This window comes from Oculina patagonica, chromosome 2 (genome assembly GCF_052425735.1).
Source record: "Oculina patagonica isolate OP01 chromosome 2, crgOcupat, whole genome shotgun sequence".
NCBI lineage: Eukaryota > Metazoa > Cnidaria > Anthozoa > Scleractinia > Oculinidae > Oculina > Oculina patagonica.
Window position 1 is genome coordinate 29103748 of NC_135759.1, and position 26939 is coordinate 29130686.

Below are 26939 nucleotides of genomic sequence, written 5' to 3' on the forward strand. Positions count from 1 at the left end.
TTTAGAGATTAAGCTTAATGTACAGAAAAGGTGTATGCCATCTTCGTTGGGAAAGTCAGAAATACGTGCTGTAACTTTATTGGTGTACAAAGAGACAGGAACTAAGATTTTAATCATTAAAAACAAAGTGTATTGATGAGCAAAGGCTCAGATTATTTATCAGTGACGGGGTTTTTCTTGCAATTTATCATCTCTTGTTATTGCTGTTATTATTTAATATTCATTTTATTTCAATCTGTTTTTTAATTATATTTTCTCTTTGTGTATTCGCTTCTAAGAGTTGTTGGTAGAAGATTATATAAAAAAAAGAAAATTATGAAAACTAAAACTAATAATAAGATTTTTGTATCACCCAAAACATTGAACAATGTCTATAACGCCGTATAGTAAATCAATGTCGAGACGAATATGATAACAGCTACAGAAGGAAACATGGAAAGGGAATCAATATCACCGTTGCCAAGGATGTTATAAACATGAACTGATTTTCATCGTAAAGTTGTCTTTGTAACAAATAAAAACTGGAGTAAATTAAAATAAAAGAAAAGAAAATGAAAAGAAATAAACGTTTTTCAAAGATATCTTTTCTTGTGGTACGTGCTTGTCAACGTATGGCTTTCCAAAGAGAAAAATTAATGTGTTTTGATCATAGCATATATAGATTACACAAGCAAAGAACATAGATTAGATAGCAAAGATTATTTCCCCGCAAAAGACTTATTTTTACTTTGTAAACAATCACGACCAAAGCAAATAGATTATCTAAATAAACCAAGTGATTAAAAAAATTGTCCTTTTCTATATTTACTTTACAAGCATATGATTGTGCAAGAGATTTATCCGGTAAAACAGGATTATTTCAGTAATATGTTTCGTAATAGGTCGGTTCACTATTTATTGGAAGCTTTTTGGAAGCTTTCGCTCAGTTGGACATAAAAAAAAATCAAACAGAAGAAAAGCATTCGTTGGTACATTTATGGAATCGACGAAAACATTGGAACTTGATAAAACCGGAGGGCAATTCTTAATTTTGATGCTTGCATGTAATTTCCAAGTTTTTACAACAGTTACATGACGAATTTAAATTACGAGTTTAAATACAGTACAGGGATTGAAGACATATACGAAGCGAACTGATATGGAAAAGAAAATATAGTACAAAGGAAACAGATAGAGACTGATGGACAGATGGACTTTGAGAAAAATACATAGCAAATAACGCTGCCATTTGATCGAGGTTAATTTTAATAGTACTGATTAAATTAATATTTCTGGTTCTGGCAGTCTATCTTACGAAAGGAAAGTGATGGCCGCGGTACGTAAGGGTATAGCCAAAATATAGCGCTGAGTTTCAAATCAAAAGAAAAGAAATTAAAAATTGTATTTACATTGCGGAGGGTGAATTATTTGCACAATATTCACGGCCTGCTTGATGAAAAACAAACAATATTTGAGTATTTCTAAAACCCTTTTAAAATATTCAGTGCTTCTAAGTGGGATTAACAATACCTCTTCGTAGTGCGATTACTATTTGTTTTCAAACTTATTTCTCTGTGGAAGGTTAGTTAAAGTTCTTTCTTGGTACTATTCAGGTTATTAAAGAGGTCGTTTGAAAAGCCGCTTACTTGTGTAAATAGTTATATGCGGTTTCCTGGCCTCCTCCCATTAGCAAACACCGACACAGAAATAGGAAACATCAATTTTATTTGGGTCGCTCCATAACATGGCTTGATAATACAAAATCTAATAGGCTGTCAAGGGAGATTAAACGTAAGTATATATACGTTTTTTGTAGACTAGTTTAGCTGTATTAGTCTTTTTCAGCAGTTTTCTGTGCTCATTTGCCAAAAATTCTAAATGCTACTCTTTTGTAAATGTAATTACGTTTGGTGCGAAGATGTTTCTTTTCGGTTCACCTTTGTTAACATGTGTACATGTTACGATTATCGACATTTGGTACTATAATACCTTTTAAAATTATACACCATCTACGCTCTCATCGTTTTCTCAAGTGACTTAATCTTTCACGTTGTCTACACATGGCCTTTTCTGTTCAACAACTGAAAATAGGTCATGCTACAGCTAATATAAATGGATTTTATTGATTAATAAATGTTTCAAATGAAATATCTCATTGCATATCTTCCATTTTGTTTTCTGTTTTTAGTTCTAAAGGTAATTTTGCTTGGGTTGCTGACACAACCAAAGGAATGGCAGTAAACATTGCAAATAGTACCAACAATTTGACAAATTTAACTGGAAAATACAGCGGTGATAGCCCGGCGGAGCAGCCTACTTGGTACTGGATCATGAAAGGCTTGATCTCGCTCCTGACAGTGTTCGGCAATGGTCTTGTCGTTTTTCTTATTCTAAAACGGCGAAATCTCCAAGTCACTTGTAACTGGTTCGTCTTTTCGTTATCCGTGGCGGATTTTTTCGTTGGACTCGTTCTTCCCTCAGTATCTTTTATCTGTCACCAGGAAGACATTTTTTGTAATAACGCAGTGTTTTTCTCTTCCTTCAATGCAATACTTGCTATTTCTATCGCCAATACCTGCATGATGACCTTTGACAGATACATAGCGCTTGTGCATGCTCTGAAATACAACATGTTTATGACTTCAATGCGAGTTATCCTTTTAATAGCAAGCTCTTGGGTATTACCAGCAACGCTCGCATATTTACCTTTTTTGTGGCAAGACCAGGTCTCCATTGAAGTTCAAGACCAAGCTAAGAAGGTTTACACAGCGGCAATGCTAATCCTTTTTGAATTTCTACCACCGGTAGTCTTATTGTTCATGTACTTGAAAATACTACACACGGCTCGGAAACTTCGAAGACGAACCGCCGTACAGCTTGCCCAGTTGAGATTTAATCAAGCTATAGAAGCTGATACAATTCCTGACTACAGATTGCGACTTCAAGAGAGATCTGTCCGAGTCATCGGAGCTGTTGTTATCCTGTTTGTCATTTGTTGGGCGTTTGATATCTACAAATCACTCTGCCGACATTATTTTGAGTGCCATTATGTCGACAAAATTGTTCTAGACCGATTGTCATTGGTTTTTATCTACACAAACTCTGCTGTTAACCCAGTTGTATATGCATTGCTAAAGAGGGACATTAGAACCGAGCTACGAAATCTATTTCGATGCCCATAAACATGTGATATATAAACATTTGTTTTGGAAAAAATTAGATTTTACCAAAGATTAAGATCCCACAGCAATGCCAGTCATAATGAAGTGTTTTCACGCCGCTAGCCTGGCAATGGAAGTAACAGATAATTTTGCCATAATAAAAGCCTAATTTGGTGTTTTAGCAATCTTCTTTGTATGTCTGTCTTACTATCGTCCTCTTATCAATTTCGCCGCATTTATATACCTAAAAAATGATTAAATAACAAGTTTACTAAGTCAGAACAAATATTAAGGTGAACTCTGAAATATTATTTCCCTAACTGATCCAGTACCGAGTTCTGACTCGTCCCCAGTCGTCTTTTGAGTCCGTCTTGAGTCGACTGCTGAACACGGAGGGAATCATGGGAAGGAAGAGAAGAAGCGAAGGAGACGACTGGCAGATTAATCCGTCCGCCATCTTGGAAACAAGATCTGCCAGTCGTCTCTCGCCTTTCCTCCTTCCCGCCACCCTTCCCGTCTTGCAATTTTCGCATAAGAGACGACTAGGGACGAGTCAGGTACCGAGTTATCAACAACTGAATAAGATGTAAAGCGAAAAAAACCTTTTTTGACGATGTATGCTACATTGCATTTCTTGAACGCTTAAGCAAACACCTCAGTAGAATCTAGTCCTAATTATTCTGCAGTCATTTGTCTGCTCGCCCTCGCCCGCTTCAGACTATCCGCTCCATAGCCAGCACTTAAAGTAATCTGCAGTAACCTTCTACCTTCAACCTTTCTTTTGTCTCTTTTTCACCAAAAACAATGTTTTCAGAATATGTACAGCATAAAACAAAAAATAACTCAGAGTTCATAGTTTTTATCAGTTCCCTTTATTGGAGATAAATCTGATATAACTAGTTTTAGGCATCACGGACGATGTCAGTCCTTCCAAATTCAGTTACAGTAAACCCTGGCATAACTAACCACAGTTATAACAAGCATAGTTTTCCTAATCTCTTGGCAGTTCGTTTCATCAAGTTTCCACTGCACTAGCAATGGGGTATTTTGTTTTCCGGCGTTTATCACCAATTTGAAAGATGTATTTTATAAATTCGTTCAGCTCTTATATTTTCCTACTAAGAGGTAAATAAATAACAATATGACTATTTTAAAGTTGCAGCGGCGAATACATGTATTATCGCAATTCTCTGTACAAAAAGCACGCTAGAATACGTCTTTAAGAATATTTCTAGAAGTACGCGGTATATGACATAGTAGCCTTAATTCAAAGTCACAGCAAGGATGTAATTAATCTTTTTTTTAAACTAAGCCAATACCTCATATATCATTGAATCATTTTATCTATCTGCAAGACTATACAAATTTGTCACATCACCATCTCGTTCTTATGGTATTGCCAAAAATGGCTCTTAGAACTAATCAGAGTTAATGGGATGGTAACATTAAAGTAAATATACTCATTTGAACCTGGTTGTCAAGGGAAAATTATGGCTTTTGAACAAACACTCTTTAGACCAAAATGACGGTCTCAAAGTAAAAGAAAAATTGCGACTACTTTGGAAACTTGAAACCTTTGAAACTCGAGAAGCAATTTCCCACTACTTAGCCACCTGCCACCTAACTTTGACGCTTAGAAAAAAAAAAAATGAAAGGCAAATTCATTTTACTAGAATTGACAACGAGAATTATTGCAATCAGTATACGAAAAGAGCTTTATTCTCCGTGAGAGAACGCTGAATGTGTTTTTAGTAGTTTGTTTATCAGTTGACCAACGCAAAATTCAATACTAAATAGATTATTCTTATTTTTCCACCATGTCTATCAGTTATGGTTATTCTTACGCTTGTGAGCTTTTTTGTGTACCCTGTTTGTCAGTAATGTCAACGACATGGCTCAAATATTTCTTTTTAAGAGGAACAGCGGAAGTAAAGTATAAACACAGATCTTTCGTGTTTACCTGCTTGCATTTTGCAATTTAAAGCTACGTTCCCCTTTCCTTCATTATCCAAATCATTTTCTGTTAATTTAACTAATCGAGAGTTCGCCTCTTTGTCCGTCGCATCTTAAAATACATAAATTTGCGTTATTTAAAAATAATAGAATAAGCAGCTGAATTCTGCTGGAAATTGATATTTAAAGCGTCTCGTCAATATTAAATGAATGTCGTTAACAAAGATTTGTGCCAAAAAATATTTTAGAACTTAACAGTTCGTTGTACGAATAAATGTCAGTGTTGCGAGTTCTTACCATCGCATAGCTGAATTTTGCGAGGCGGAGACTAACAAGACTGGCCGGCCATCCGAGTTTCCGTTAAATGCAGATCTTGCCCTCGTATACGGTTTCTTGTCAGCGATAACGTACGAACCAGCTCTCTTCTAAAGTCTTGTTTTAGAATCGCGTACACAACTGGGTTAGCTGCAGTACTGGTAACTAAGAAAATCCTCGAAGCCCAGATCATAGGAAGTTGAACTTTATGCAGGGAAAAGCTTCCACTAATTCCTCTGTAAATCGAGAAAGCCCAGCTAAAGACGAAGAAGAAGATTACCGCACCAAGAACAAGAACGGAATAAGACTTTCGAGTTACTCGTTGGGCCATTTGCTGGCATATTCTCGAGTTCATACTAATTTGCTCCACTTGAACTCGTTGACGCTTGGAATGCTTGAAAGTAATACGCGATATCTTCGCATAGGCAAGCAGAAGTCCAACGCAAGGCAAAATGGCAAATGTAAACATTTGAATAACACCGAAAATCCTTCCAGCGTTTTGATGGTCAATGCTTGGGCTCAGTAAAATATAAAGTGATGGTATCGTGTGCAGAAATACAGGCAAGGTCCACCCTATCAAAATGGTCACAACAATTCGTTTTGGAGACATTAGCACAGGGTATCGTAAAGGGTACACGACCCGACAAAATCGATCCCCTGTCATCGTGCAAACATTTACCACTGAAGCACAAAGAAAGAAGTCACAGAAGACCTTGAAAATGGGAGAGCATTGGAGCCCGAAATGGCAAATAAAAGAACCTGGTATTGTTGTGACGGCAGTCAACAAGTCAGAAAAGGAAAGGGACAAAATGAAGCTGTTGCAAGTTGTTTGTAGCCTCCGACGCGTTGTGATTAAGAAAATGACTAAAGTGTTGCCGAGGATAGCAACGACACCAATTGTGGCCATGATGATCCAAAACCAGATCTCAGGAGGAACTTCTTGATTTCTTCCTTTGCCATTTGGAGTCTGAGTTGCATTAACAGGTACAGTTTGGTTGTTTTCATCCATCGGCTTTAAAAATTTTGTTGTCAGAAGAAATCAAAGTTTAAAGCGCTAGTGCTTGTAAACTGTAAACTAACCTTTTGGGAACGACAAGTTCTTGTGGTAACTTGTACTCTAGAGGAGGACGAGTTTTGACTTTGCACCAGTAACGACCTTGTAGCTTTGTCTTTCTTTATAAAACTGAGCACGTAGAAACCATAAATTTAGAGCTTTCAGTCAGCGATCTCTCCTTACCATTGGTCGTGCAGTTTTCCTTTAGGATTAATGGTTGACGTATGCTACTTTTATCTCAAGCTTAATATTTCTTAAGAAGTAAACACAGCTGCCTTACTTAGAATGCTTTCATGAAACTTTGCAAACAAAATTAAATTTCTTTATTTTATTTTCAAGTTTACCTTTTTGTTGTCGTTGCCGACTCTTGCCGAGATTTTTTGTACTAGCAACTCACTAACAAACATTAATATAATCAAGGAAACGAAGGAGCAATATTAGCCGTTTTTAATTGTCAACATTGAAGCATTTCGTTTTGTCTTATCTGCACTTGACTGCTCATTTCCTCGATTTATTTTCTCAACTTGACAAAGTGTCATCTCTGTTTAAACTACGTTGACAACGTAGTGAATACATTTCATTTGGGAGTAAAACATATTTTATTGCATTAGCCTCGACGAAAAGTTAAAAAAAAAAGAACTAGGGAAGTAGTAGAAATCGTCAATCTTTTGGTTCAACATTGCTACTTAGCTAATAAAGTCAATAATCGAACTTATTTATGAAATCTTTCAACGAAAATAATGACACGAATAGGTCACGGACGAACGCGCGGTCTGCTTTGTGCGAATATTTAGAAGATCTTTATATTTACTACGCCTTGATTATCTTTATATTTATAACGGCTTGGTGAAAGAAATTTCACTTACTGAAAATCCACAAAAACTCTCATATAAATGTGCGCTGAAATTAAGAAATAATTTTAGGTTAAAAAAATGTTGTTTCCGTTTTTGCTGTTTACCTGGGAGAATAGCCTAAAATAGGCGTACATGAATTAGGCATCATCCAAATATAATCAGTCTCATCTGTTCGCAGCAGGATATTAATGCTGTCACTTTTAAAATATTCAAGTCATTATTAAAGAAAATAGGAAGCATAACTTTCAGGGTGAGAAAACGTTTCGTTTCAACTTTGACACCCTATTTTTGACTTTTTTTTTTAACAAATTAGCGCCATGTCGCACAATAATTTTAAAAGCTCTCCTTCTTGTACACTTACATGCTCCAGCATGTGCTCTTTGCTGATACTTCTATACTAAACAAATACTACAGAGATTAAGTGCGAGAAATGCTTCACCGCACACAAAGAAAAAAATGCACGCAACATGTCAAGGACGTTCTTGTTCTGCGCGGCTCAACAAAGAAACATTTTGTTACTGTGTCTAGGACGTTTCCAAGCGCATTAATGTCTTCTATTTTAAGGATTTTTGACTCAATATTAAAATACTATCCCAAGCCCCTCATTTCTACCTAGAATATATGTTACCTAATGTTACCCGTTCTTATCTCGTGTAACCATGGTAACACAGATTATGTAGCAGGACGCTGAGTCATTTGATGTATAGATAGATACTTTATTAGGCACGAAATTCTTAAAGTTAACACTTATTCACAATGATAGCACAAGATAACACATATATAAAATAGTAGCACTGTATATTCGTTAGCCAATTTTGGATGGATGAATAAACAGATCTGGTAAAGCACATGTTTATTTGCGTAGTCAAAAATGGCCTTTGAAAAAATATACTAAAGGGAAGAAAGCTTATCTGTCGAATATCAAATTCATGACTCAATTTTCTGTAAAAAAGTTACGAAGAATAAAGTTATGTATTAATAACCTTGAGATTCTTTTAAAGAAATCGATAAATATCATCGACTCTTTACAACAGAAACTGAGGTCATGGGTTCGATTCCCGTTCAAGACTGAATTTTTTTCAGGCTTGCTCTTCTCGACTGCTTAAGTTGAGTACATACCTGCGATGATCTTTCACTTGCTTAGAAACTTAGGTGTTATCAAATCCCCGAACCATTAACTACGTCATCTCATGCATATTCGTTTCCAGTCTCATGACCCACTCTTGCGTCCACGATGCCTCTTTGAAGAGCCAAAAATCTGATATTTTTTTTCTTTCCGTCAAATTCATCTTTCCATTAATTTTTAGAAAAAAAAGGCACAATAAGCAACCAAATTAAGCGAAAAAGTTCTTTTTACTTCAGGTACTTTGAGCATGCACAAGCAAAAAATGTTTTTGTCGTTGTTTTCCTTTTTTTTCAACTTGGCTCCGAAGCTTAAAAAATAAAACAATAGAATTATTTTTTTAACCCCCAACTTCGATGCAATTTATTTTATTTCCCGAAGGCTTGGGCCATGTTTGAATTTTGAATTTTGAAATTGGCAAAAAATTAGCATTCCACTCACCAAAATTGCCCCCAAAAATCCCCCTAATTTAACAAAGTCGCACCCAAAGCTTGCAGGCGAACTATAATATAATTGATATCAAAATGCAAAACATTATACTGAAGCACAGAATTGAACTTATATTCAAAATCTTACTAACTTTCTCATCTCATCTCTAATGTCTTTCTTAAGAAAGGCGTACACGAAACATTGATAGCACTGTTGAAGAGGAGAAAGAACCGGGAAATTTGGACGAGTGTAATCGAAACTTGACAAAGTTTGAAATAATTACAGAATGCCCTGTATGCTGATAATACCCAGCATATTTCGAACAATTAATGTTGTAATTGAAAAGATTCCTAAAACGATTTCAGATTTAGTAACGTGGAGACACGGACCCTACAACCTAGGAGGACACAAAAAAGCGGTGGTCCAACGATTTTCAACGTCCTTTTTAAAGAACTCAATCCAGCACAGAGGTGCAGTCTTATGGAATTTTGTGTAAAGCTTCTTTAATAACGCTACCAACCACAAGCAGTTTTGCAAAAAAGCGAGAATGGACCCCATATTTAAAAAACTTAATTTTAGCAGTTTGTCGATCCAGACAACTCCGAAACACATGTGTGATTTTCAATTTTAAATCTTAATCTTTTTAAAATATAATATCGTTTATTTTAGCTTATTACAATGTAATATTAATTTTCTTAGGTAGGTAGATAGTCACACACGACCCCTCAAGCATGTATTTGCTTTAAAACAGATCGTGATTAAATAAAGGTTTTTATTATTATTATTATTATTATTATTATTATTATTATTATTATTATTATTATTATTATTATTATTATTATGACTACAAGGAAAAACACATGAACAATTGATTTTTCATACAGTCTGCCTCGTCTGCAATGGAAATTTATATTATACCGACTTGCTATTTGCCGTTCTAAAGCCATTATACGGCGATTTTGATTTCTGACAATGGAAAATAGGTGTATATACGTTAAAAACATGACTATACAAGGAATCATTTTAAATAATACAAAGAAAATTGCTGGATATATTTGCTCAGCTTGCTCTTGTTGTGTGTTTGATGCCAGATACATCTAAGTCAGTGGTATAAGTGTTATGATAATAGGCACACCCCAAGCAAACGCAATCAATCTTAGCACCATTGAATTCTTCATCAGAGACACGTAGCGAAGAGGCCTTGTGATAGCAATGTAACGGTCAAACGACATTGCACAAAGGTTCCCAACTGAAGCGTAAAGGAGGAGGTTGTAGAACATTACCAGAATGGTGAAATTGATATCGACCCAAAATGTGTAGACGATGTAAGATGGTGCTACAATCAGCCCAATTGAGAAATCCGCGATCGATAAAGACAGGATGAACCAGTTGGGTGTTATGTGGAGTCTCGGTCGTGTAGCGATTAAATAAATAACAAGTGCATTTCCATAAACTGTTACAAATGCGATTACAGAAATGAGTATCCAGTACCAATAGGACTCTCTTCCTTCGTCAGTTTTAGTTGCTGACATTGCTAATTTTTTTTAGATTATTCTATATCGCCTGGAAAGGAAAAAGAAAGAAAGAAATTAAACAGCTAATAGTATTTTTTGAAAGAGTTTTCTAATGCAGCAGTTCCATACCTTGTTTGCAAAGGAAACTCGTTTAACGGGAACACCGTGAAGCCGGATGCAAGACCAAACTAAAACTGAACAAACATTAAAATCTTGGCTCTTTACAAAGAAAATTGTAGTAAGAATGTAATCTAATTGGCATCATGTATTAAGTATACCAACAGCCTTAAAACACCCTTAATTTTTACCAACTGCCTTAAAACACCCTTAATTTTTGCTTTAAGTGCTTACAACTCAAAAACGAGCTCGGTGAGCCAATTTCATTTTATCACTGGGTAATAATCAGCATGTAAATACGCAACATTTTGCAAAGGAAAATTAACACAAAGTTTCTACGTAGCGGTGTCAGAGCCGCCTTAAATTTTCGAAAATTTAGTAATATTTGAGATCATATTTGGTAAGTAAATAAATCTTGTTTAACTTGGAAATAAATTCTTATTTTCCAGTGACGGTTGCGGTGTTTTCCTTGCACTTTATCTAGAAAATCAATGCCCTAAGAAGTATACAAAGTCAATGTCAAGGACTACTGGAGAACGATATTCTTCGCCCCAGTTATAGTAAAATTCATGGAGATTTAAGGAACCTTGATATAACGAAACCTCGATTAATAACAAACATATTTTTTCAGTCCCTTGACCCTTCTTTATTATCAAGGTTTCATTGCAAATACACAAGTAGAAACAATTCCAAGAAAAGCAACAATTCCAAATAATGTTGAAATCAGTACATTAAAAAAAGGTTTCTGCTAGAGAGTTCTGTTATTTTTTAAAATTTACTTATAGGAAATACATACCGTTATAACCGCTTACCTTCTTTATTTTAGTTCGACCGTGGTAACCAGGGGCAGCTGCGTTTACAGAATAACGAAGTAAATATAATTTGGAATACCTTAACGAATCTATTTAAACGCAAACTTTGATTATTTTCCTCAATATAAAACAAACCCCAAATCAATCATTATTTCATGTAATCACACATTTACAGAAGTAACGTTAAATATAATTTGGAATAGCTAACGGACTCTATTCAAATGCAAACTTGTTTTGATGGTATTACCTCAATAAAAACTAATTTTAGTGGTTAATCCCCAAATCAATTTTATTTCATACAATCACACATTTAGAGAATTAACCTAGACGGCGCGAGTTAATTTTTAATAAGTTTATAAGGGCGTTAAAGAAGGTCGCTGGAACTTTATCGTTTCACAATACGGATGTTTAGATTAAAAATTATTTGATAAAAGTTGACACTGGCTTAAAATATGTACAGGACGTTTCGGCTACTGCTGTAGCCTTCCAGCAATAGAGAGGTTAAGCATGACGTTTACGGCAAACGGCAAACGGCAAAAATGAAACTAGCCGTCTTCTTAGTTGTGTGTACAGAGATGAAACCATTTGTATTTGCAATGAATAGTGGGATACGATCAGTGTGAACGAAGAAGAAAAGAACCAAAATCAGAAGTTGCCGCCGGCCCGCCACGCCAACCCCAAGAAAACGGCGTTGGAAGGAAAAGTGAAAGGGGAGCGAAAAGGAGGGGAAATGGGGATAGGAAAGGAGTGTGGACGGGAGAAGTGGGCCACGTCGACAAGCACGAAGAGCGAAGGGAAGAGGTGGAGGGAGGGAACGGATGTCGAGAGGAGAAGAAGGTGGCGGAGGGCGAGCAGAAACAGACCCCCGCGAGACCCCTTAGTACATTACTGAGGGGGGGAAGGAGGGAAAAAAGCAGAAACAGAGCGCACCAGATTACGGATGTTTTTTGATTACTTTCAATAACCGTCTTCGTCAAGATCAAAGTAAATAGTTAATTACAATTTTTCTTTAAATTACAACAAATTACAAAGTAGAAGGAAGCGAGATGGAATCACTTTAAGATTCAATTCGTCATTCTTTTTTATACATGCACCTCTCAAATGCGATACTGAAGAACATTTTATCATTATGGCAAATATTTGCATATTTTCAAAAGTACATTTCTTGTAAGGAATTTTTATTTTTGTTTGTATAAAACTTTTAAGTAATGCTGCTATAGTTAAATAAAAAAAAAATGTAACTGTTGTCACATTACAAAGGACCGGACGGCGCTTAATAAACTTAGTTAGCAACCGGGCCGACAAAGGTAGTCATTTAGGGGAACGACTTACACCGACAAGAAGATTAATTTGATAGCTTATGACACCTCTTGAAGTCGACGATAGACTGTTATTTAGTGTTGGCGACCATGACCAATAGCTGGTGGATTTTCCCACCCTTTGGATATAGCCAACTGGTCTGCCTCCATCCATGCAAATTAACTACTGGTAATTGCGTTTAACCAATAAAGTTATGTTACTTCTTTGTAATCTACCGAAGTTCATAACTAAAATCAGCGTCTGCACGAAGGATATCCCTGTGAAGGAATAAAAAACGCCTAAACTATCTTAATAAATTTCAGTGACTAAATTTCAGTTCACGCTCTTGTTATACATAAACTTTTTTGAGATTACTGCTTATACAGAAATAATCAGCTTGTATAAACTGTTGTAATTATAAAAAGTCCTGTTCTGTGAAAAAATGCTTTCTTCATCAGTTTAGTATGTAATTCTCAATCCCAGGCCCTTGAGCTTCCTATCTCCCTCCCCCGTTTTTCCAGTGTTGTTCGCAACGGTTGCAGGCCCGCTCACCCCACTTCATCAGCAGCATTTTCGTACAAAGCTGAGTCAGTTCAGTTGAATTAACATTTACTATTTGGAATCATCAAACATTAGATCGACAATTTAACTGTGTTGGGTGATGACATATTTATCTTTCGAGGTAATTATTAACTCAGCATCTGCAACAGATTTGCATGGCAAATGTGGCATATTTGCGTTTCGCCTGTGTATTTTACGTCAACTTTGAGGCAAAATCTGCATAATGCCGAGTTTTAGAGCTTTTAAAACGTTTAAGCGTGCTACACTACAGTAGTGTTTCTTATCCTAAGTCATTCAAATCAAAAGATGGTTTAACTAATATTTTTCAATAACGGCCATGGAGTCTCAGTTTGATGAAAAAATATAAAGTACATGTGCAAACAGACGCCCAAGCAAGCAACCTTACTATTATATTTTGTATTGCCATGAGAGAGGATGTCTTGTGTCTAACAGCTAGTAGAACGTATTTAATCTGGGTTAGAAGTTTACTGTTTGTTTAAACTTGTTGTATTCCTCTTTAGGGCTACCATGCAGATGCGCGTCGTAGCAAATTCCGCTCGCAAATCACTTTTGAACAAAATAAATACGATCGGATTTATTGCAGGGTTGAAAATCATAAAGAGCCACGTGATTCTAACAAATGTCAATGGTACATTGCACAGTCCGAGATACCGGCAAAATGATGCGTACAAGGACAAAGACCAACATACAAGAAAAATTGTTATAACTGCAATAATTACTTTTACGGAAGATCTCTTCAATCGCCCTCGCTGTATCTTTTTTCGAAATTCTTTATTGCTTCTTACTTCTAGTCTTGAAAACGAACGATGACCACTGAATGAGTTTTCTTGAGAATCTACATGTACCTTAGTTTGCCTTGTATTGTCTTTGTAGACAGCCCTTTTCTCACGCTCGCTCGGACCACTGGATGAAGTTAAAATGGATCCAATTTTATTGAAGTTTATTCCATGCAATTGAGCTATGGTTCTTTTTGAATGCAACCTGGCTACCTGGATTATCTGTACATTTGCCACCATTAACAAAATGCAAGGAATGGCCACCATGAAAATCGTTTCCATAATGGTAAAAATGCGAAACCATGTCGTTCTTGTTGCAGGGTCTGCATAGAGCCAAGAGAAGTGAAGACCAAAATTCACAATGGGTATTCCCCACGAAATTGCAATCGTCTTCACGGAACCAGCCGTAGTCATACAATTTGGATACTTCAAAGGGTAAACAATGGCAATATAGCGATCAACTGTCACTGCACACAGATTAAAAATTGATTCGTACAGAAAGAGTTCTTCGAAGGCACTTTTTAGATAAACGTCACACGTTTCTAACTTCTTACATGCAATGTATAATGGTGTGATGATCAAACCAACCAAGAGATCACTGACAGCAAGCGATAGAATAAGCCAGTTGGTGGTATTGTGAAGTTTCGCTCTTGTTGTGATCATCCAAACGACGAGTCCGTTTCCTATTATTGCAATGATACTGATAGTCAGACTTGTACACATGTACCAAGACATTGTCGTCCGCTGCTTTGGTTTGTTTAAAGTGCATAAATCAGTTCTATTTTATACGCAACGAAATAAACTGCTGCTTGAATTGTTACAATGGGAAGGTTTGATAGTCAATGGAAGTCGCCTGTTAACCTATGTCTTGTTGTAGCTGTATTAGGAGCGGCGAGTTCTTCTTGTAAGTCACTATACGGCTGAGTCACATTTGAATATTGACTTCGAAAAGCAATTTTAACTAAGTACACAGAATTTTACTATTTGGTTAAAACACCTGCAAAAACAATTTCTTTCTACTTCAGTTCTAGTACTTTACCGCGACGTATAAAAAAGGCTAAGGCCTGCTCCAATCACTCTTAAAGAAATTACTTTTTTTTATTTTACTTTAATCACCTACAGAATTGCCCCCGACTTATTCAATATTATGATCTGCTACTATAAAATCAAGTTTTCAGTTCATGACAAATACATGTGAAGACAGACGCTTATTTGTTCATGCCCATCTCGTATTTATAGATTTTCTGTCAGTTTGTCAGCTCTGCACATTCGAAATTTAAATTTTGTTTTGCGTTATCGTCGCATTTTAATAAAAAAAAAATCGATTTTAAAATAAAAGTAACAGTCTTTTTTTCTGATTATCTTGTCGATCCAAGTATGTTGTGACTTATACAAATAATTATAAAAAAATCTGAGTCGACTATAGCGTATATATTAATTTGTCACAAGCTAAAACCAAACCATATATTTCTATTTTTTTTTTTTGGTGTAGCTGAGGTCATTGTGATTCATAAGGAACTTTAAAAATCAATCAGTAAGTCGATTTGAGTAGTTTTCTACATGATATGTACCGGCAAAACTATCAATTGAATGAAGACTAAAAATCAAACGCGATTGTTCGGTTCATGTTGTTTAATGGTTTATGTTAATATTGCACTTCCTAGCAAGATCGGTTAGTTATTATGGTCATGTTATTAATTTGCTCAAATAAATCAAGTCGGATTGAAAACAACCAATTGCAAAATATGCTAAAATTAAACGCTACACGAAAAAATTAAATCCGTGATCAGGGTGTCTAAAACATTTAGCAGATCGGCCGAAACTTTGGCAAATACCAAGATCAAAATTAATACTTGGACGCCTACGGAAAAAAATCGAAAGCTCTTCGAGAGAGAGTCGAAAATCTTCGGCCGATCTTCGTGAGCGGATACTTTGTAATTCTTTGATCTTTTCAAAATAGTCCTGAAAAGGCATGAGGTAATTTAGCCACACAGTATTTTCTTTGGCTGTGAAATTTCCTTTTGTATTTATTATATTAATTATAAGTACAACCTAATTAAAGTTGTTTGTAAAATTAAAAAGGAAATTTTTAAAATGGGGGGGGGGGGAAAAAAAAAATTTAAAGGGGGATAATTGTTTATTATTCAACGAATTGCCAACAGAAAATATTTTAGAGCTAACTATACTGTGTTTATGTTGCGCTTTGCAAGACTTTGAGACAATTCTACTTATATTTCAGGATTTCTGTTTTATTCGGGTAACGGATAAAAATAATAACTATGGGCATCGTGACAATTTGTTGCATAATAATAATTATGAAACATGAACAACTTGATCAAAAAACGCCTAAGAAAGATTTATATATTAAATAGACTTAGCCAAGCAGAGCTCCCTGTTATTTACTTTGCCGTTTTTGTAAATCCGAAGTTATTGACCGTTGACAGAAAAATATATACTTGAGCCCGCGATCCAATACAAGCCATAACTTGGTCAGCGGACATTTTTAAAAAACATTCGGCCTCGACGAATTTTATATCTGATATGGTCATGTGATACTAGTCAGCGGATACCTTGTTTTGAAAGCTGTCAATTGACCATAACATGAATTTCCAGTATCAAAGATGTAAGCTGACGTTACCTTAACCTTACCCTATTTTTGGAGTATGACCGCCATTATTTAAATAAATAAATAAAGAGAGGCGACGTACGTTGTCGCTAGGCGCACGCGCCCGCTAACCATGCCGCTAGCCATGATGACCATGAAATTCCAAAAGCATGGTTCTGTAAACTTTCTATGGATAAGGGGCTTTGCTCTGCAGCCTTTCGGGCCGCTGGTAGCTTCGCTAAAAGTGTCTTTTTTAAATGCAAAGTTTTAATTTAAAAAACTGGGACTAAAATGCTGCTTCTAATTAATCTCTAATGGCAGAGTCAGCCATGGTGTTAGGGATGCCTTCGAAAACTATCTTGCAATCTTAGATTATTTGAAATTTCTGCATGATGAACGTTGCCGCGAGATCGTGGACAAAAACACAAAAAATAAGCCATTCGCATAATATAGTAAAAAGAGTCGAGCAACTATTTTCATATCGACGTTTTGTATTATTGTTGTTGGTGCTGGGAATTTATCTGTGAACACTTAAAATAGCACGTTTAATTTTCTGCTGATTTACATATACTTCAATTACTGTCGAGGTTTTGTCTTGTTTACGTTAGCATAAAAGAAGTATGCTTGTTATGTCTGCTTAGCAAAAAGCCTAAGTAAAATAGAAAAAAATAAGCTTTTACAATAAACAACTCTAGTGTAAAAGCAGGGTTAACTATTGCTATTGTGATGGATTTGAAATTATGAAGTGCACGTAAATAAACAAAAAAAAAAACATAAAGCAATCATACTTTTGTACCACAAATGTTCAGTCCATCTTCAATATCTTCAATTGAATACTTCTTTAGTGCCATACAATTACTACCTTTTTTTTCTGCTGTTTCTTTTGCAGGTGAGAAACATCTGCCACATCAAGCTATCACTCTAAAGCTGACATTCTTTAAAGATGGCGGCCTTTTATGTTCTTTAGGATTAATTAACTTTGATTTAAATCACTGGTAATATACAACTACTGTCAACACATAAAATAAGAGTTAGAGGTTCTACTAATCTGCCTCAACTTGAAATTTTCTCTTCTCTTTCAATTCCCGGGCTTTGTTGAATGCCCGCTAATTTGAAGCTTACAATGTTAGTGTTAGTTTGTTTTTCTCTTTGGTTTACAGTTCCTGAAAGTTTCTTGGACAACTACCAAATTCATTTTATTTAAAATTTCAAGTAAGCGCTATACTATTTTTGCAATCTAAGATAACGATCATGTGATTTATCTTGCTGTTATATGATAACTTCATAAAATATTTCTTAATGGACTTTTTATCTTTATTGAGCCTTTTTATTTTTTGTGGCCTACGCATCAAGAAAATATATTTCTATAAAAAGATGTTTTGGAAAAAATCGTCCAGTTTTACCTCTTTAACTGTGAAAAGAGCGTACAACAAATGCGACTAAAAATTAAAACGTATATTAAAAAAGCCTTTTCATAAAATGACCGTTTACAAATTTATTTAATTTTTTTCCGACACATTCAAATTTGATCTATATGCCAAGCGTACACACTTCAAAAACAATAAGTAATTTCAATTTCAATACCTTTTCTAGGGCCCTTTTTAGCTGTTCCATTATTTGAGAGGGGGCGGTCGCTGTTGATTTTATACAGGTGTCGAGAAGTGCTGATAAATATACTAACAAATCCACCAGTACTAGTATAAATCATTAAACATTTGATCGAGATCATGGCATCGTGACGACGACTAACCGTTGCCGATGAAGAATGGACAATTTATCCTTCTTTATACCGAAAAGGCAAGGGTTCGATTTACTCGTTGTATAGAATTTTCTTTGTTAAAAAGGGACGTTCAGTTGAGATGGTAACTGACTAAAGTAAGTGGATTGCAAATATATCAAGGAAACGTAATTTTTTTTTATGAAAAGCTGTGATGATGAAAAACGAGACCTTTACCAACGCTGAATCAAACAACAACAGTTCAAGTTCGTTGCCACTCTACTACTTCGTCCTCGCACCGCTTATAGCGTTCGTTGCCGTGCTTGGAAATGGAATAGTGATCTACCTCATTTGCACAAGAAGGCGACTCCATGTAATGACTAACTACTTTGTAGTTTCTCTTGCTGCGGCAGATTTCTTGGTAGGCCTGTTTCTTCCTAGTTTTATCATCGCTTGTAATTTTTGGTCGGACTGTGAAATCACTATTTACAACATGTTCTTTAACCTGTTCACCTTAGTCTCAATAGCGAATTTATTTGTCATGACAGTCGACCGATATATATCCATAGTTCATCCATTGCGTTATCAGTCGTATGCCACTTCCAAGCGACTAGTTGGTGCTATGTTAGCATCCTGGATCATTCCAGCCCTGCTATCGTTCTCTCCTCTCTTCTGGAAATATTCAAGCTCAGAGAAAGTCAAGAGTTCGGCAACAAAGGTTCACGCATTTATTGTTATAACTGTATTCGAACTTGTACCCACGGTTGTCATGCCAGCAATGTACATGCATATTTTTCGCACCGCAAGAAAACACGCACGGCAGGTCGCAGTGCAAAGAACACAACTTGAGTTCAACAGCACACACAGTGAAGTTTTCAGTGAAAAGAATACGCTTGAAATGACAGCACCAACAAGCAAAAGAATTTCTTATGCCTCACAGCAAAAGAAAGGGGAAAGGACGACCGATGGATCAAGCATTGCCGTGTTGGGAGCTGTTATCGGTCTTTTTGTTTTGTGTTGGTCGTTTGATACCGTTATTTCGTTTTGCAGTAAATTAGAATTATGCGTTATAAATGATGGCCTTTTTAGGGTATCCGACCTGTTGATTTTTGTGAATTCTGCTATTAATCCACTCGTTTATGCCTTTTTGAAGAAGGACATTAAACGAGAACTTAATGTTGTTTGCCGCTGTACCTTAAGAGAAAATGAGTGAAAAGCGATACTTTGTTATTCACGAAGGCTTCCCGTTAATTATCTTCACTGCATTCAGTGATTCCAGTTGTTCCGACACTTGTCATGATGAAAATTTTCATAAAAACACATCTAAATTACCTTTATTTATTATTATTATTATTATTTTTTTAAATTGCCTATGTTTTTTTATTTATTATATTATTTAAATCTTAAAAATAAAGCAGATCTGAGTTTGAATATGATCACAAAAGTAATCGGTATTACCAATTCAACAAAAACAATGACAATTTGATTGTTTTGACAAAAAAGGTAATTCAAGAGTGGAAAACAACGGAAAAGAAATGGACATTTTGTTTAAAAGAATATATCGCTTGCGTTTATCGTAACTTCACGGCCAATTTTTAACTTTGCAGTTAATGAATAAAAGAAATGTCGCATCTGACTAAGTGTTATGTCAATTACTTAGCTGTAACTTGAAATTTCCGTATTCATAACCACGCAATTAGTAAGTGTATAAAGAAAACAGAAATGCATTAAAAAACTTGAAACTTTCGGAACCTGCGCCTGAGCACATTTTAACGCCCTAAGGGATTAATACTGTTTGCAGACCTATGCCTGAATGGTCTATAAATTATTAATTATATGCCATTCAAAGATGAGGGCTCATGCAGTTGCGTATGCCACGTTTTAGAATTGACATTTCTTCTGTTGGCTCCAATTTTGTCAGTAACTAATGCTTCAAATTAAAATTTTTTCCTAGCTAGCTATAGTCGAAATTGAATAACAGCGATGCCTAACTTATCCTCTGGCATCGTTGCAAAAATTCCACCATTTGACTCCATTTTTGTGTGTTACAATACGCACAATTTTTAACAAAAAACATATGATAAAAGAGATTAGTCCCTTCTGCAACTTTACCCGGTAAATATAGCACGAGATTAACTTAAGGTTTGAATATTATTCAAGTTGTACATGAAATTTCCATGACCTTTGTCAACAGCATTTAATAACTTGGAAGTTTTGTATAGTTCATTACTTTTTTATTATAGCCATCTGCAAAATTAGAAGGATGAGCATTATCTTGAAAGTTTTAGCTGTCAATCTCAGACACTAATTAACATCAGTTAGGCAATTTTCATAACATTGCATTTCTTTTTTCATCCCTTTTCCGTATGTTTACTTATACCGAGAAATAATTCATTGATATAGGTAAACTTGCACATGTTTGTTTCTTCTAAATTATGTTTTAATTAAACACTTTGATCGATTATTTAAGACGTCATATAGTAATCAGTGAGATCTAATCAGCACCGCTTCGAAAAAGAAGCAGAGAAAACTTCTTCAGTACATTACAGACACGAGTTCTTGATAATCACATCTGTGCATATTTTGCAGCTGCATGGCTCATCAACACTGGCTTTGCAATTACAAAATCTCTTCTGGTACGTTGCTTCTCTTTTGTAACCACGACCACAGCACATAAAGGTGCAATCATCTTCCTTGTGAGTGTTTCTTTGGCACCGGCGGCCGCGTGTTCCCGAAATGTTGTACTCATCTTGGCGGTAACAGTAAGAGGGGGACTGATTGAGGTAAGCCAGGGAAGACTTTTTTGGTTTTTTGCCATTAGGTCGGCCATTGTATTTCCCAACGGCTCGTAGATAAAACGACCTTTTTCGTTCTCGCCTTTTGGCAATGACCCTGGTAGCTTTATAATATTTTGCTTTAAGAATCCGGCTGATCTTTTGGAGTGATGGTAAAGTTAAGTGACACGACTTTACTCTGCCTGATTTTCCCACCGTGCATTTGACCACTCTATTTTCATTTAATGCCTGATGAAAGTGAAAAGAAATCATTCAAAAATGAATGAAATGAACTCGTCTTCCAATATAGAGAGAATTTAACAAGTTAAATATGTATTTTCTCGAATTTATTAAACTTTTTATTCCTGTACCAAAAGAGGGAAATTATTCGAGGAAAACCAATTAATCAAGGGAGCGATTATTTCAAATATTTCAAGTCCCGGCTTATTTGAACACGCACAGAGTGCTTATACTGATTGCCAATCAGCTTTTAGAGCATTAAAGTCTGAGTCTGCGCACAAAGACTAGAAGTCAGTGTATCGCGGACTTTTCTATTGGAATTTTCTATTTCTCAATTGCCCATAATACATTTTGTTTCCCCCCCCCCCCCCCCCAAAAAAATTTTGCATAAACTATTGTTTTCAAATTCTCTTGGGAGGACTGCATATTTCCAAAACAATAGTTTATGCAAAATTTGGGGGGCAAACAAAGTGCATTATGGGCAATTGGCCATGGAAAATAGAGAATAGGCCGAGACTTTGCTAGAGCCTGCGTTCTTGTTGCTGACCAAAAAAGCGGGCTCTGGGAACAAGATTGTTGAAACCTAAGAAAAAGTGACTGATCTTACTGGCCATGATATACTCTAAACCAGTTATCTTCTCAATCCATTTTATTCATTACTCCTTACTGTTGCTTCGATAAAATTATATGAGACGTGCAGATGAATTATGAGTTGACCGTTTCAATGCCAACAAAATAAAAAGAAACGCAACCAGGAACCTGAAAGTTCTAACAACATCGAGAATATGATCTGCATACGCAAAACCCTTTCTTCAGTATCCCCTGCTTTCTTTTCACAGTCCGTCGCATCATATTACAAGAGTGAGAAAAGTTTCTAGATTATTAGTTGCATTATTATACTTACCTCAAGTCCAACTCTAACATTTTGTTTCATTATTGTGTTCATCTCACTGTTGTTGCCTCTCCCACTCAACATAAACCGCTCGGCAGAGTAAGTTCCAAATCGCACGTTTTCACTGCACCCCCGCCATTTCCAGGATTGACCATTCAAAGGGCGTTTGACTCCCTCGCAGCTGCATTCCGTTACATCTTTTGCTGTGCAGGCCTTCGCCACGCTGAAAGCTATTGCTGCTGACAGTAATGCGGTGGTAAAAGCTGCTTCTTTGGTTCCATCTGTAGAGGGAGATTATAATAATAATATATGTTTTTAGAAGGCTTTCCCTGGAATTAAAACCTGAAGAATCACTCATAGGCATTAGTTAGACTCAACCTTAATTAAAGCTGTCATGGTTCTATTTTAATTTAAGTTTACCGATACGGTTACGATGCTGCCTACAAAGATAACCTATATTCTCCTCTTTTATTATAGCCCTTCCGTCTACCTAAATTTAACAAGAAGGAACCCTTTTGGGAAAACAGTAGTAAATTTAAGGATAATAGTTTCACAAACTTAGACTCGAAACAGGTAGATAGGACAAAATACCTCGTAATAAAAGACTATGTAACGTCTACAATTGCAACAAAATTGAAGGATGAAACTTACTTTTTGTTAGATTGCCAAAGCTATTCTCCTATACGAGACATATTCTTCTCTAAAATAGAACCTAAAACCCCATGCTACGATTATTATCACATGAAACCTTATTATCACTTCGTATGAATTCCACTGACTGCTTTATAAACATTCAGCTACCCAATTTTATTTATATCGGCGTGCTTTGAATTGAGAGACAATCTCTTTACAATGTTCACCCCTTGAATGGTTAAAAATGGAGGGGAGATTTGGGTGTCGGGTGCCGAGTGTGGGGGTCTCTGACGATTATTGTAATTCTTTTTATTTTATTTTACTCTGATGAGATTTGACGCCAGGCAGGCTGCCGGAGCAGGTCCGCTCCCTTTCTGGCCGGTGGCTTGAGTCTTATTGTTTGGAAGCCTTGTCTTCTGTTTTACTAGTTATCTTAGTTAATTGGGGGAAATAACAAGTAAAGCTGGCTTTTGCAATAGGGCTTCTGTATTCTGATTTACTTGGTTGGGTCCTTATTTTCTTTTTCGAAGTCGATGACGTCATCATGCAGTCCTCTTCTCCTTTTTTTTTTTCTTTTTTTTTTTCTTTTTTTTTTCCTATCTCTTTTTTCCTTTTCCTTTTTATAAAGCTTGTTATTGTTGCCTCAACAAAGTTAAAACACAATATAACAAGGGTTACATGTTTCTATACCGCGTGTTTTCCTTTTTTTCTTTTTGGTTTCTAATTAACTCTCCACTACCAGTTGGGCGTCTGTTGTATTATTACGATATGAATAATTAATGAGTTTGAAAAAAGAAATGCTCTGCGTTAGTCATAACTAGCCGCAGCAGCAGCGAAAAAGCTGTAAAAGATGCAGATGCAGCAGCAAAAATAACAACACGAACAAGAACAAGAACAACATTCGACGACAATGACGACGACGATGGCAGCGGCGAAGAGCAACAACAACAACAACAACAACAACAACAACAAAAGAAGAAGAAAGGTATTCAAGGAAATAAACGGGACCGCATTCATCAAGTAAAATACTTAGCCCAGAAGCAAAAATAACGATGAATGCGGACCTAACCGGGTTTGGCACGGGTTTCAAAATGCTAGATAAACACAACGATAAATCTGGTGAAGTTATCATTTGACAAAGGAACAGCAACATTTACCAGTAATCAGTAAGTAACCACTATAGTGCACGTTTTTTTTCTCGTATCGTTAAATGTAGTATACTCTTTTGAAAGATAGCAACAGAGCTTTTATTTGAGGAATTTCGAAATCCGTCACGGTAACCCTGCTGATAGGTCCACCTCAGTTTTACGGCCGTCTTACTGCCATATATATACTTTTTTCCTCACTGCGAAATTAGGCAAGCGATGTGTTTGCAACGAATAATGATACAGAACTGAAGTTTTTCTTCAAAACAAGAACAAATTTTCAGTAAACAACCACGTCATTAATAAATACTTAAAGTGAACTCAGACCGAACCGACCGAACCACTTTAAATTAAAAAGGTCGTTCCACGTACGCATGCAAGACTGCACGAAGCTTTGAAACTTCTAAAGGTGAACATTGGCCGGATTATATAAAGCATTGTTGATTTTACTGAGTAATCTTAGACAGCCAAACTCTTTTCTTTGTACCCGGACCCCAAGCCAATTATATTTGTCAAACCAAGCCCTCCCGCACAGCCCAAAAAGCACCTTAATAACCTTTCAGTTGCCTAAAATAACAGATGTTGGAGTTAACAATAACAAGATACTGTTGTTTTGAAGACAATTTTGATACACAGTGATATGGCCTACCTGGTGCTCGGCGTAGAAGGCTCTTTTCGTCAAGCAAAGTGCAGTTCCATCTATTCCACTGAAATTCTCGTTCGCATTCTTGTAATCCTTTCTCAATTCCTTTCTTTATTGCAGTCTGAAGTCCAGGGACTCTAAGACAAAGCTTTCTTTGACTTGGAGAGAGTCCTGGCGCTTTCTGGCACCACAGCTTAGGGCGAGATGACCTCTTTGCTGTGCAACTGTGAATAGGAAAAATTAAAGAACATGCGCGCTAGTTAGTAACATATTCGTGATTAAAGAAGCAAGTGGGTAGCTTAACCAACGCTCTCCGCACTCTGTTGGCCTAGGTATCTCCTATCTTCAATTATTAAGAACCGCCAACCTGAAATTTCCTCATCACAATGAAGACACTTTCATCCGTCATCTTATTTTTGCTCCGACTAAGAGTTAAATCAACTAACTTTCGATACTTTCGAAATGTCAGCTTTTCAAACTCATTACACGTTTTTCCATAGTTAATTTACCTTTATTAACTCATTTCTAGCTTACAATTAGATAATTTTAATATCAGGGTTAGATTCAGTAGGAAAATACGTTTAAAAATGCATTCACATCTAAAGCACAAATTTAACCCCCAGAATGCAAGACTTTTTCAAAAGTCTAAAAACATGATTATATTTCTGTCGACGGAATTCACTTGAATGCGATATCCTGCTGTCCGAGTGCGCACAGACTTTGGGTCTCACGCTGGTTTGTTTATGACGAACCTCGACGATTAATATTTCGAGCTACTCTTGTAAACATTATCATAATGGAGTATGGACTAAATATATCTTTATTAATTACCGGAGTTGTAAATGGACATTGCCTTCTCTAGGCCAATACGTTGACCTGTTAATAATGTAATTAATGAGTCGACGAAATCTTATGTCTCGATATGCTTAGGTCAAGCATATATAGATTTTTAAACAAATTATCACTATTTGATTATCTTCCCCTTTCGTACGAATTTTGAAACAGCGTTGACAAGTTCGACCGAATTAATTTGTCATTCCATCATACGCCTCACGCTCACACTACCTATCTCGCTTTTTGCGTTTCATTTTGTCATGAAAGGAGGCACTTTGCAAACAGCTGTTTTTTATTAAAACTCATCTTACTGGAGACAAAGGCACGACGAAGGCCTTTCGGAAGATTAGAGGCTAAGTAAGTAAATCATTCGTATGTTTATTTGTCTGTAATGCTAAGTTGCTTCAGACATGATGCCTAAAATGCCATTTTCTAAAATTCATCAAGAAAGCAAAGGGTAACAAGTCTCATAAACGATGACAAGTTGGATCTCAACAGTGGCACGCTGGGAAAGACAAGCATTTCTTGATGTTCAATACTAGATTTTGCTACACAGTTTTAATCAGCTTCGATTAGTGGTGAAGAGAATAGTTATTAAAGTTGACTTAATTTTGCGAAATCCGGAAAGACCGTGCTCTCCTTGCAGTTCAATTGGCCACTAAAAAATGTCTTGAGTGAATTTCTAATTAAAATCTTAATGGGTGTAAATCGTTTTAAGTCTTCACGTCATTCTGCAAATGAAATACAGCTTTCACTCAGCTACCACTCCAGTCAAAGTTGAACTACTCACCTCAAAAACAAAATTACAAAAGAGATCACTTCTGTGAACAACTTCATCGTGGCTCTACAAGCGCGTAGTTTTGTCACCTTTTCAACGCAGTCGTTTTCAAGACCGAGGGACACAGATCGTATATCGTAACACTGATCCGCTACTGCAGTGAGTATCACTAACCTGTTTTGGGAAACAAGAGTCTTTTACACAGCTTGAGAAACAGAAAATTTGAATTCCATGGCTTTTTAAAGAATGTTTCGAATTCCGTGTCGTATTTTTCTCATGGCGGAATAAGTAGAACGACTTACGATTCTAACAATACAACCTTGTCTAAAGCAGTCTTTTCCCTCGGAATTAACTGTCAAGTTGGCTGCACTTGGGCCATGGCGCCATTGCTTTACACCTGATCAGCGTTTGTCAGTTCCCAGACAGAGCTCAAAGTTAAGCAGATATAATGTCTTTTTTCGGATTACACGGCACGCCGAAGAAAGCTCGATTTTACCCAGACAAATCCTTATTTAATTATATTTCTACAAAGGCAGTTCATTTGTTAAATTGACCTCAGTAACCATACCTTAGACACGGCACTCAAGACGATAATCTTGTATGCACGGATAACACCTTAAAACATCTTGTCCACGAAGTTTTCTTTTCCTGTTGCTGGCCGTGACTGTACATTTTTTTTTTAGTATTTTGGTTCGCTTCGCTGTCATTGT

General features: G+C 36.1%; 5 protein-coding genes across 5 annotated transcripts; 1 reads left to right on the forward strand and 4 right to left on the reverse strand.

Moving 5' to 3' along the window:
• Positions 1 to 4004: 4004 nt before the first annotated feature.
• On the reverse strand, positions 4005 to 7333 carry LOC144643989 (histamine H2 receptor-like). The gene has a single exon (XM_078503389.1). It carries the CDS (start codon positions 6415 to 6417, stop codon positions 5422 to 5424), a length of 996 nt encoding a protein of 331 aa, XP_078359515.1. The 5' UTR covers positions 6418 to 7333; the 3' UTR covers positions 4005 to 5421.
• A 1814-nt stretch (positions 7334 to 9147) lies between these two features.
• Positions 9148 to 10400, reverse strand: LOC144642274 (beta-2 adrenergic receptor-like). Its single transcript, XM_078501250.1, has 3 exons — positions 10004 to 10400; positions 9821 to 9834; positions 9148 to 9258 (listed from the first exon to the last, which is right to left on the reverse strand). Exons 1-3 carry the CDS (start codon positions 10398 to 10400, stop codon positions 9148 to 9150), a joined length of 522 nt encoding a protein of 173 aa, XP_078357376.1.
• A 2877-nt stretch (positions 10401 to 13277) lies between these two features.
• LOC144643987 (5-hydroxytryptamine receptor 1A-like) lies at positions 13278 to 14871 on the reverse strand. The gene has a single exon (XM_078503387.1). It carries the CDS (start codon positions 14701 to 14703, stop codon positions 13657 to 13659), a length of 1047 nt encoding a protein of 348 aa, XP_078359513.1. The 5' UTR covers positions 14704 to 14871; the 3' UTR covers positions 13278 to 13656.
• A 3428-nt stretch (positions 14872 to 18299) lies between these two features.
• On the forward strand, positions 18300 to 19505 carry LOC144641942 (octopamine receptor beta-2R-like). The gene has a single exon (XM_078500956.1). The coding sequence runs from the start codon at positions 18505 to 18507 to the stop codon at positions 19501 to 19503; it is 999 nt and encodes a 332-aa protein (XP_078357082.1). The 5' UTR covers positions 18300 to 18504; the 3' UTR covers positions 19504 to 19505.
• Positions 19506 to 19656: 151 nt separating this feature from the next.
• On the reverse strand, positions 19657 to 26672 carry LOC144643976 (protein Wnt-7b-like). Its single transcript, XM_078503375.1, has 4 exons — positions 26242 to 26672; positions 24624 to 24841; positions 22209 to 22477; positions 19657 to 21313 (listed from the first exon to the last, which is right to left on the reverse strand). Exons 1-4 carry the CDS (start codon positions 26286 to 26288, stop codon positions 20834 to 20836), a joined length of 1014 nt encoding a protein of 337 aa, XP_078359501.1. The 5' UTR covers positions 26289 to 26672; the 3' UTR covers positions 19657 to 20833.
• Positions 26673 to 26939: the final 267 nt, after the last annotated feature.